Source organism: Ahaetulla prasina, chromosome 7 (assembly GCF_028640845.1).
Source record: "Ahaetulla prasina isolate Xishuangbanna chromosome 7, ASM2864084v1, whole genome shotgun sequence".
NCBI lineage: Eukaryota > Metazoa > Chordata > Lepidosauria > Squamata > Colubridae > Ahaetulla > Ahaetulla prasina.
The window spans coordinates 3,062,459-3,074,642 of NC_080545.1; the positions used below are offsets into that span (position 1 = coordinate 3,062,459).

General features: G+C 45.6%; 1 protein-coding gene across 1 annotated transcript in view; it reads right to left on the reverse strand.

Moving 5' to 3' along the window:
* Positions 1 to 3,717: 3,717 nt before the first annotated feature.
* LMNTD1 (lamin tail domain containing 1) overlaps positions 3,718 to 12,184 on the reverse strand; it is a 31,048-nt gene continuing 22,581 nt past the window's right edge. The window contains exons 7-9 of the mRNA XM_058190236.1: positions 11,472 to 11,644; positions 6,080 to 6,171; positions 3,718 to 4,038 (exon numbers count right to left, since the gene is read on the reverse strand). Coding sequence (XP_058046219.1) covers positions 4,018 to 4,038; positions 6,080 to 6,171; positions 11,472 to 11,644 — 286 coding nt within the window. The 3' untranslated portion in view covers positions 3,718 to 4,017. The remainder of the gene's footprint in view (positions 4,039 to 6,079; positions 6,172 to 11,471; positions 11,645 to 12,184) is intronic.

The window sequence follows — 12,184 nt, forward strand, 5'->3', positions numbered from 1 at the left end:
TGGTGACAGCAGAATTGATGAGAAACAACTTGAAAAAGTCACCAGATATCAAGATTTGAGAATCGAATTGCAGAGACTCTGGCATAAACCAGTGCAGGTGGTTCCAGTGGTACTCGGCACACTGGGAGCTGTGCCTAAAGACCTAGGCAAGCACTTAAAACCAATTGGCGCTGACAAGATCACCGTTGCTCAGCTGCAGAAGGCCACCTTACTGGGATCTGCTCGCATAATTCGCCGATACATCACGCAGTCCAAAACGCTTGGGAAGTGTTCGACTAGTGATCTGTGATACGAAATCCAGCATAGTTATCTCGTTTGCTGTGTATACTGTCATTTTGTGTAAATAAAATAATAATGATAATAATAATAATAATAATAATAATAAAGAAGAAGAAGAAGAAGAAGAACAAGAAGAAGAACAAGAAGAAGAAGAAGAAGAAGAATGAATTTTGAATGATTATGTGAACCAAAGTACAGAAAAATTGCTGCAGGCTGTGAAAACGAGAACATTATGAAAACAACAGAAACAAAGGCAGGATATAAGGAAAAACAGCTGGATGACAGATTAAATAGATGGAAATCCAAAGCTTTGCATGGACAGCACTTAAAAAACATTGAAGGAAAATGTGACGACAACTTGACATGGGCATTGCTTAAGATGGGAACCATCAAGAAAGAAACGGAAGGTTTAATACTCGCTGCTCAAGAACAAGCACTACAAACTAATGCCATGAAAGCAAAGATACAAAAATCCACCGACAATCCAAACTGCCAACTTTGCAACAACAAAGTCGAAACTGTTTCACATTTAATATGTGAATGCAGCAAAATTGCACAAATTGATTACAAAGCCAGACACGACCGAGTTGCTAAATTAATCCACTGGTCATTATGTAAAAAATACGACTTGCCTGTATCCAAAAAGTCATGGGAACATAAAGTGGAAAAAGTGATAGAAAACGAGAAGGTGAAGATCTTGTGGGACTTTTGAATACAAATGGATCATCACTTGGAACACAACACGCCAGATATCACAGTTGTGGAAAACTGAAACGTACAATTTATTGACATTGCGGTACCAGGAGATGCCAGAGTCGAAGAAAAAGAACTGGAAAAAAATCACGAAATATCATGACTTGGCCATCGAAACTACACAGCTATGGATGAAACATTTAACAGTGATACCCATTGTCATCGGGGCACTTGGTACCATGTCCAAGAATTTTATAAGATACATCAACAAATTGCCGCTTCCTGCAATAACACCAGCGGAACTGCAAAAAACTGCGCTACTCGGAACATCGTACATCTTAAGAAAGTCCTTGGTTGATACCTAGGACCCTGGCAGCAACCCATATCAACCATTAACACCAGCCAATGCTATTTGTGATGCATTTTTGAATGTTCAGTTGACTGAGTTTCATGTTTAATGAATAAAGTAAATAATAATAATAATAAATTATTGTTATTGTTGTTATTATGATCTCATTTAGTGAATAAAAGAGAATAATAATAATAACAAAAATTATTTATTATTATAATTATTATTTATTATTATTTGAATGTTCAGTTGACTGAGTTTCATTTTTAATGAATAAAGTAAATAATAACAATAATAAAAACCCGACTCCCAATTTAATCATAAATATGGGTTAGGTTTTTTTCTCCCAAGCAGGATGGAGAAAGAAAGAAAAACTGCTGGAGACACAGCAACCCTAACCCACGTTTTCCTTCGTAAGTAAGTTGTGGTTGTGGTATTTCGATTGAAAGTTCAAAATTGCTTCCTCTCTTTAGGACCATGTCATTTCTTTCCTATATTTGCATTCTTTCTGAAGCGAGAACATTTTAGGGTGGTTGTTTTTTTTTACTTAAGCTGAAAGCACACGGTAGCTTATATAGATAGCCCTTGACTTACGACCAGAAATTCAGCCCAAAATGTATGTTGCTAAGTGAGACATTTGTTAATTGAATTTGGGCCCATTTTACGACCTTTCTTGCTTGCCACGGTTGTTAAGTGAGTCACTCGGTTGTTAAGTGAATCCGGCTTCCCCATTGAAGCGTATTCATTTATTTCTCTTTTATATACATTAATAGGGAATTGCTTCTGATCAAATAAACCCAATTTTGTCCTGGCTGATCCTGCATCCTTCATATTGTTGATATTCTTTAAACCAGCGGTCACCAACTGGTGGTCCGTGGACCACTAGTGGTCCACGAGAAAATTTTGGTGGTCCACAGAAATATTATTTGCATTTTTTATATGGCACTAAATCAGGGGTCCTCAAACTATGGCCCCTGGGCCAGATACGTGTAATGAACGCTTGTGTTGCTGCAGAGAGTCTCCCCCTTCGGGGTCTTTTTGTGTGGGTCGGAGGGGGGCAGAAATTCCGACTTGGGGTCTGCTTCAGCCTCCTGGTGTGGGGCTTTGGGCGAAGGCTGGAGGGAAGCGCTGCTGGTGGCAAAGAGCTGGAGGGCCTTGTTCCAGTGGGATTGCATCATGGCCTGGAACTGGCTGACCATCTCAGCCTGCTGAGCCTCCAGGCGCCGATACCTGGCCTTGCACTCCCGCAGGTCTTTCCTCTGCTTGGAAAGCCTATGCTCCTAGTCCTCAGTGAAGTGCTTCCGCTGAGCCTCCTTCTCAGTCAGATCCAATTTGAACTGAGCCAGCTGTTTTGCCAACTCTTTCTCATGGTGGCTGCTTAGCTCCAGCAACTGCTTCCTGTTGGGGCCCTAAGGAGCCCAGGGCAGTAGGAAAGGAGTGCGTGGGAGTGGCGAGTAGAGGCTGGCAAGGTGCCCCTTGACGTGAGTGACATGCCCACCCAGTCACATGACCACCTAGCCACGCCCATCGAGCCGCTCATTAGGCCGATCATATAAGTGATCAGCGGAATTTGAAATTATGAATTTAGTGGTCTCTGAGGTCCGGAAGGTGGGTGACCCCTGCTTTAAATAATGCCAATGAATTGGGCTCTAGCAGAATTAGCTGTGGGGGAAGAGGTCCAAATTAAAACAAACATTGTGGAAAGAACATATAGGGGCAAAGATGGACCGTTTTGGAATTGGCACATTGCAGTGGGCAGTCTGCCATCTCGCCAATTTTGACCTCCCCGGGTGGACATGACCGTTGCTATATAAGCTATGGAATATTTTTAGGAATTTAGATTCAAATTTCTACTATCTTTAAAAACATATATATCTATATCTATATCTATATCTATATCTATCTATATCTATCTATCTATCTATCTATCTATCTATCTATCTATCTATCTATCTATCTATCTATCTATCTATCTATCTAATGTTTTCTGAGGTTTTCGCGGGTGTTTGCATGTAGGTCCTTGGCTATTCAGGTTCTCTCCCGCGTAAAATTGGAAGTGTCTTGGCGACGTTTCGACGAAGTCTCATTCGTCATCTTCAGGCTTCAGCCCGTAGCTGAGCAAGCTCCCAGAGCGAAGCTAATGAAATGGTTCGTCAGCTGTAATACTCAATTACACGGAGAGAACCCGAATAGCCAAGGACCTATATCTATATCTATATCTATATCTATATTTATATCTATATCTATATCTATATCTATATCTATATCTATATCTATATATATTTGTTTTCTGAGGTTTTCACAGGTGTTTGTATGTAGGTCTTTGGTTGTTCGGGTTTTCTCCCGTGTAAAATTGGAAGTGTCTTGGTGACGTTTCGATGAAGTCTCATATTCGTCATCTTCAGGCTTCAGCTTCGTGCCTCTGGGCATTGCTCCCAGGGATCAACCTGGAAATCACGCGGTCATCTCTCCCAAGCTTTGCATCACGAACCTCATGCATATTTTACATTTATTCATTTTGAGGTGCTGAGCTGAGACTGTTTATACAAAGGGCTGCAACCAGCCGTTTTTCCGTTCGGCGAAGGAAGCCGCTCCAGTGTCGGCGATGGCCATGCCGTTCCTTCCTGTCTGCGTTGCCATTCTCTACTGAGGGTGTCTCTTTCCTTCTCCTTTCTTTCATGTCTGTCCGTCATCTGTTACATTGACCTGAGGACAACCTTGGGGGGGGGGGAGTGGAGAAGAAGTCAAGAGATGGTCTCCTTGAAGGTCTAAACCAGGGGTAGTCAACCTTTTTATACCTACCGCCCACTTTTGTATCTCTATTAGTAGTAAAATTTTCTAACCGCCCACCGGTTCCACAGTAATGCGCCGTGTATCGTCTTCTGTGCATGCCTCTCGTGCATCGTGGATTGGGGTGGTGTGGGGGGCGCCGGCTACCAGCTCTGCTTGTCTGTTACAGCTGGGTGGTGTGGGGGGAGATGCACGAGCTAGTCTGGGACGAGACTCTTTTGTTTGCCGTCGCACTATAGAACCATTTAGTTTCACTTACGTAACGTGAACTGAACTTATGCGCGGGCGATGGAAATAGTATATTTTCAGAAATTTAAATTGTCATGGGGAATTTTATGAAAACCTAATGAAAATGTTTTTAAATAATGCTATGAATTTTTTTTAAAAAGTCAATTAAATTTTAAAAAAAGGAAAGTGCTTCAGTATCGGGCCAAACCCCTACCGCTCACCGTGAAAGCTGGAACGCCCACTAGTGGGCGGTAGGGATCAAATTGACTACCACTGGTCTAAAAGGACTCTTTTCAGGGGTGAGCTTCAAAAATTTTGGCAAGGGGTTCTCTGCCTGGTTGCTGGGTGGGCGTGGCCATGGTGGGCGTGGCCATGGTGGGTGTGGCCTAGTCAGCTTCCTGCCCCACAGGGGGGGATTTTTGCCCTCCCCAGGCTCCGGAGGCTTTCCTCGAGCATCCAGGAGGGCGAAAATGGCCACCCCAGGCTATGGAGGCCCTCTGGAGGCTGGAAACAGGCCCATTTCTGGCCTTCCCAACTTCCGGTAGGCCTGTTTTTCATCCTCCATGAGCCTCCAACGTGTCCTGCACTTACCTGCATCCAAAATGGGCCACTTGGGGACTCCTGGGAGAGGAGGGGAGGGCCCAGGGGTGAAATCCAGCAGGTTCTGACAGGTTCTGGAGAACCGTTAGCAGAAATTTTGAGTAGTTCGGAGAATACCACCTCTGGCTGGCCCCAGAGTGGGGTGGGAATGGAGATTTTGCAATAGCCTTCCCTCAGGAGTGGGGAGGGAATGGGGATTTTGCTTTATCCTCCCCCGCCCACCAAGCCCCGCCCCACCCACCAAGCCCCACCCACAGAACCGGTAGTAAAAAAATTGGACTTCACCCCTGGCGGGGCCAGCCAGGAGTGGGGTTTGGGAGTTCTCCGAACTGCACAGAATCTTAGCTAGAGGTTCTTCCCAACCCCTGTGAACCCCCCAGCAGCCCACCCCTAGACCCTTTCGGTCAAGCTACGGATGCCAGCTTGGTTACAGTGGTGATGGGTGCAATTCTTGAAAGCTGTCAGGAGCCAGACTGAGGTCAGATCACCCCACAGGAAGTCCAAATATTTGGTGGCTTAGAGTCAACACCTGTTGTGGCTGCAACCTGCCCCCCGGGCCTGGCCCTCTGCCAGAAAGTGACTCAGAGAGTGAGGGGGAAGGGCCGTTGGGGCTCCCCTCTGCAGGGCCGGCCTCTCTGGCTCAGCTCCAGGAGCCAGAGACAGGCCAGGTGGAGGAGGTAACGAGGCCTCTGTCTCCTGTATCTCCCCCCGCCCAGGCAACGCTTCCAGACCCAGCTGTGGACAATCAGTCCTGGTTAGATCCCAGGTTTCATAGACAAGAGAGGCGGGAACAACAGAAGCAGGGGTGGGGCAGGCCTAGAGAGTGTTAAGTCACGGAGCCACACCCCACAGGGTATAAAAGCAGGAGGGGCTGCTCTGCTACTTTGTGACGGACAAAACAAATTGACTGGAGGAAACCTGAGCTGAACTATTTGACTGAGAGTATTTGACTGAAATTCTGGGAGTTGAAGTCCTCCAGGCTTAACGTTGCCAATGTTGGAGACCCCTGTTCTAGTCTGCCTTCTCCCTGATTGCAAGCTTCTTGGAAAATAAATAAATAAAAGGCTTTCTTTTATTAATTTTCCTCTGTAAAATTCCACATACAACAATAGGATTTCAACAGAAATCGCACTCACTTACCCCAGCTGATCGTGGTGGCTGTATTCGTTTTTTCTTGTTCTGGTCTGCAGTGACTAGCCTTATCTTGTAACCTTCCCCAGAGTAGGAACTGTCTGTAGAAGTAAAAGGAAATCGTTAAATGAAATAAAATTCAGCATGGCAGAGGAGAAGCGGCCACATGACCACGGAGACGTCTTCGGACAGCGCTGGCTCTTCGGCTTTGAAAGGGAGATGAGCACCGCCCCCTAGAGTCGGGAACGACTAGCAGGTATGTGCCAGGGGAACTTTCACCTATACCTTTTACATGAGATAGAGCAAGAAATACAGTCTAATCCTCTGAAAAACATTGTACTTAAATAATGGGATAATGGAGCCCCCCCCGCCTCTCTGGAAATATGCACGAGTATTTACTCTGAAATCCATCCATCATTTCTGCTCTGGGCAATCAAGGTAAATAAACGGCCATAATTTTGGTCGTGAACGTCACCCAAGAGGCCTCTCTTTTTCCCAGCTTCCCCCAGGGCATCCTTCCCAAGATTTAAAAGTTGCCTAAACAGCGTCATCCCTTCCCAATGAGATCTATAAATCTTTTCCCAGGAGATCCCGGTTCCATCGTGGAGCTGTAAAGCTGCCTGATGGCTACATTAGTTATGCATTGAAAATAGAAAGGTTTTAGTAACCACGTTTCCCTCTCTCTCTCTCTCTCTCCCTCCCCTCTCCCCCTCTCCCCCTCTCTCCTGTCTCCCTCCCTCCCTCCCTCTCTCCCCTCGCTCTCTCTCCCTCCATTGCTCTCTCCACCCTCCCTCCCTTGCCCTCTTTCTTCCTCTCTCCCTCCCTTCCCTCTCCCCCTCTCTCCTGTCTCCCTTTCTCCCTCTCTCTCCTTCTCTCTCTCTCCCTCCCTCCCTCGCTCTCTCCCTCCCTCCCCTTTCCCCCTCTCTCCTGTCTCCCTCCCTCCCTCCCTCTCTCTCTCTCTCTCTCCTTCCCTCGCTCTCTCTTTCTCTCTCCCGGGTGACCTTAGTAGGGAAAATACATTTCAGGCGAAGACGAATTCCTTCTTTAATAGAAGGAGATGAAGGTGGACTCAGTATCTATTGATTCCTGGGGAGGAAACCCCCCACCAGGAAAAATAAATCTTCATATGGGCTTCGAAGTAAATTCATTAGGAAATCGAGAACCACTCAAGACTCTGTTATTTTCAGGAAAGAGAAGAAGAAGAAGGAGGAGGAGGAGGAGGAGGAGGAGGAGGAGGAGGAGGAGGAGGAGGAGGAGGAGGAGGAGGAGAAGGAGAAGGAGAAGGAGAAGGAGAAGAAGAAGAAGAAGAGGAAGAGGAAGAGGAAGAGGAAGAGGAAGAGGAAGAGGAAGAGGAAGCGGAAGAAGAAGAAGAAGAAGAAGAAGAAGAAGAAGAAGAAGAAGAAGAAGAAGAAGAAGAAGAAGAAGGCATAGGAGGAGCCTTCATTGTGGCTCTGAAATAGGCAGGATGGAATGAGGTCCCTATAAATTTTGGGGTCCAATGGTTGGATTCCAATACATGGGAAGAAAGGACACTTTTAAAATAAAAAAATAACTGTCAGTATTTCATATAATCTATTATCTACCTGTCTGTCTGTCTCTCCGTCCTTCCTTCCTTCCACCCACCCATCCATCCTCTATCATCCATCCATATCTATCTATCTATCTATCTATCTATCTATCTATCTATCTATCTATCTATCTATCTATCTATCATCTATCTATCTATCTATCTATCTATCTATCTATCTATCATCTATCTATCTATCTATCTATCTATCTATCTATCTATCTATCTATCTATTATATCTATCTCTTCCTATCTATCTACTCTGTATCATTTTCTACCTTCTATATATCTGTATCAACTGTCTTCTTTCTCTTCCTCTTCTTCTTCTTCTTCCTCCTCCTCCTTCTATATGTCTAATCTATCTGTCTCTCCCTCTCTCTCTCCCTCCCTCCTTTCTTCTATCCATCCACTCTATTTATCTCTGTCTATCCATCTATCATCCATCCATCCACTGTCTGTCTGTCTGTCTATCTATCTATCTATCTATCTATCTATCTATCTATCTATCTATCCATCCATCCATCCATCTATCATCCATCAATCCATCCATCCATCCATCCATCCATCCATCCATCCATCCATCCATCCATCCATCCATCCATCCATCCACTCTGTCTGTCTGTCTGTCTGTCTGTCTGTCTGTCTGTCTGTCTGTCTGTCTGTCTATCTATCTATCTATCTATCTATCTATCTATCTATCTATCTATCTATCTATCTATCTATCCTTGTTAAACCACGTTAAAGGCAATCAACGTTAACCTTTGCCTTGGGAGCCCAGGTGAGAAAGACTCCCATTCCTGCGCTCCACTTTAACATTCCTATACTGTAGATGTAAAGACCACTAAAGCAGCCTCATGTTCCCTGAATATTGGAATGCCTGTTGTGTACGTGCAGTGCGCAACGCACAACTCGTTTCTCCCGAAGATTCCTGTCCTCTCAATAGCCCCCTTTCTCCTCCGCTTCCATTATCTCCTTCTTTCTTTGTGGAGCCTGGTGCCCCTGCCCGGCATCTATTCCCAGGGCGGAGCCTTCGCCATTCCTACGCGTGGAAATTGATTTACAGGGACGAGGCCTGTTTTCTCCATCTCCTCCTGTGACTGGAGGCAGCCAGAGAAATGATTTGCAGGCAGACACCGCAGGTGCCCCCCCCCCCCCGGTCCCCTCCGCCGAGGCTGTATTTCAAAGGACGCTTACGGATTTATGCGCTTGTGAGAAATCACACAGGTGTTGTTTTGCAATCTGCATTCTTGAAAAGGTGCACAGGGAAGTCACAGGGCTGTGGGCGCCTGTGTGTGTTTGTGTGTGTGTGTGTGTGTGTGTGTGTGTGTGTTTCCTAAAGCAACCTGAAAGAGCAGCAATTTTTTTGGTTTTTTGGTGTGTTTTTTTGGTGGCATTTCCATCATTTGGGCCACGCTGGGATACGTCGTGGGGCAAGCGAGCCACGTTTTTTTTCAGACGTTTGTGTGTGTATGTGCAGCAGGCATGAGGGTGGGGAGAAAGAGAAAAGGGTCTGTTTGTGTGTGTGTGTGTGTTGGGGGGGGGCTTGGTCTTCTTTTCACGGGATATTTCGCTTATTTTGCAAATCCTTTGGGAGAATTTCAAGCAACGGTCTCCCTGTTGACAGTAGGCGACAAACCATTACAAGCCACTTTGACGGAACTGCAAAGTCATTGCACATGGCAGAGTTTACTCCTCCTCCTCCTCCTCCTCCACTCCTTCTCCTTTTCTCCTCCTCCTTTCCCCCTTCCTCCTCCTCCACCTCGTCTTGTTCTTCACCTCTTCTCCTTCTCCTTTTCTCCTCCTCCTCCTCCTCTTTTCTCCTCCTCCTTTCCCCCTTCCTCCTCCTCCACCTCCTCTTGTCCTTCACCTCTTCTCTTATTCTCCTTTTCCTTTCCCCTTCTCCCTTTCTTGCTCCTCCCTCCTCCTCCTCCTCCCTTCCCACTTCTCCCTTTCGCCTGCCTTCCCCTTCCTTCTCTCCTTCTCCTCCACCTCCTCCTCCTTTCCCCCTTCCTCCTCCTCCACCTCGTCTTGTCCTTCACCTCTTCTCCTTCTCTTATTCTCCACTTCCTTTCCCCTTCTCCCTTTCCTGCTCCTCCCTCCTCCTCCTCCCTTCCCACTTCTCCCTTCCCCCCTCCTTCCTCCTCCTTCTCTCCTTCTCCTCCTTTTCTCCTCCTCCTTTCCCCCTTCCTCCTCTTCCACCTCCTCTTGTCCTTCACCTCTTGTCCTTCTTCTCTTCCCCTCCCCCGTCCCCCCTCTCCTTCATCTATGTGGATCTCATTTGCGTGGAATGTTGTGTGGAATAACGTTTTGTGCGAGTTTAATGTCTTTCTTTCCACTGTACTAAAACTCTTTGTGGTTTCTCCCTGGTCGTCTATCTCTTCACACTTTTTTATTATTATTATTATTATTTATTTGATTTTTATACCGCCCTTCTCCCGAAGGACTCAGGGCGGTGTACAGGCAAAGTAAAAAACGAACAATACAATATACAGTTTAAAAATGCAAATTTAAAAAACTTATTATAATTGGCCTGAAACTTTAAAAATATATAAAAACTAAAACCCCATTTTAAAAATTAGTGGTAGAAAATTTAAAATCAATAAAATTTAAGCCAGCCCCGCGCGAATGAAAAGATATGTCTTCAGTTCGCGGCGAAAGGTCCGAAGGTCAGGTATTTGGCGTAAGCCCGGGGGAAGCTCGTTCCAGAGTGTGGGAGCCCCCACAGAGAAGGACCTTCCCCTGGGGGCCGCCACTTTTGTCACTCACAGCACACCGTCTCTGCCAAAGAATTCCCAGCATCTTGTAACTGCTTAAACTGCTAGTTTAACTGTTAGTTTAACTTCCTTTTTAACTAGCAGTTAAAAAGGAAGAAACAGCTGCAATCACACATTGCTCCCAGAAGCACGAAGCTGAAGTCTAAAGATGACGAATGAGACTTCGTCAAAACGTCACCAAGACACTTCCAATTTTACGCGGGAGAAAACCTGAATAAACAAAGACCTACATACAAACACCCGCGAAAACCTCAGAAAACATTTATATTTATATTTATATTTTCTGAGGTTTTCGCGGGTGTTTGTATGTAGGTCTTTGGTTATTCGGGTTTTCTCCCGCGTAAAATTGAGTAAAATCATTGCTCCTAGAAACACGAAGCTGTAAACACCAGCCTGAAGATGACGAATGAGACTTCATCGAAACGTCGCTAAGACACTTCCAATTTTACACGGGAGAAAACCTGAATAACCAAAGACCTACATACAAACACCATGAAAACCTCAGAAAACATTTATATTTATATTTATATTTTCTGAGGTTTTATGTAGGTCTTTGGTTATCCGGGTTTCCCCCCGCGTAAAATTGAGTAAAATCATTGCTCCTAGAAACACGAAGCTGTAAACACCAGCCTGAAGATGACGAATGAGACTTCATCGAAACGTCGCTAAGACACTTCCAATTTTACACGGGAGAAAACCTGAATAACCAAAGACCTACATATATATATAAATATAAATATGCAGGTTTTGGTATGTTCGGGTCTTTTCCCGTGTAAGTTTGAAAGTATTTAGGCAACGTTTCGATGAGGTCTCACTCATCATCTTCAGGCTGGAGTTTTTGGCTTTGTTCTTATGTGAGCAAAGTCAAATTCCAGCCTGAAGATGATGAGTGAGACCTCGTTGAAACGTCGCCAAGATACTCTCAACCTTCTACGGGAAAAAACCCGAATATGCCAAGACCTACATACCTATACCCGTGAAAACCTACGAAAACACACACACACACATATATGCAAGCGAACACGCAAGTCCAGCCCTCTACAAGGGATCTTAAACTCACCAAGAGTGGGGAAAGTTTTCACTGCCTGCGTCCTGGTTTGGCTCAACATGTGGATTTCCTTGCTGCCTGGCGGGAGGGTCCTCCCCAGAGAATAATGGGGGTGCGTGGGAGAACTCGGACTTTGACACCACGAATTCTGAACAGGGCGTCGGATGGGGGGCATCCTTTTTTCTCTACGAAAAGAAAAAATCAAAGCCAATCAAGGAGAATATTGGTAGCTCAGAGTTGAAAAGAGGAGTCCTTGGTGCTCTCTGAACTTCGTAGTTTTCTTGCAGACGTTTCATGACCCAACTAGGTGAAATCATCAGTGATAGAAGGGAGGAGGTGGAGGTAGAGGAGGAGGAGGAGGAGGAGGAGGAGGAGGAGGAGGAACAGAATGACTGTGGGGTCCTCGGTGCTCTCTGAACTTCATAGTTTTCCTGCAGAGGTTTCATGACCCAACTAGGTAACATCATCAATGATAGAAGGGAGAGGGAATTGCAGAGAGGAGATGGTGGTGGTGGAGGAGGAGGAGGAGGAGGAGGAGGAAAAGGAGGAGAAGGAGAGGGAGGGGGGAGGGGAGGAGGAGAGGGAAGAGGAGTAGGAGAACGGGGGTGGGGGAAGAGAGAAGGGGAAAGGAGGAGGTGAACTGAGGGGAAATGATTGTATGTCAAAGTTCTATTATGATTTCTTCAAACTTAAAATGTGAAATAACTTCAGCTTGGGTTGCAACT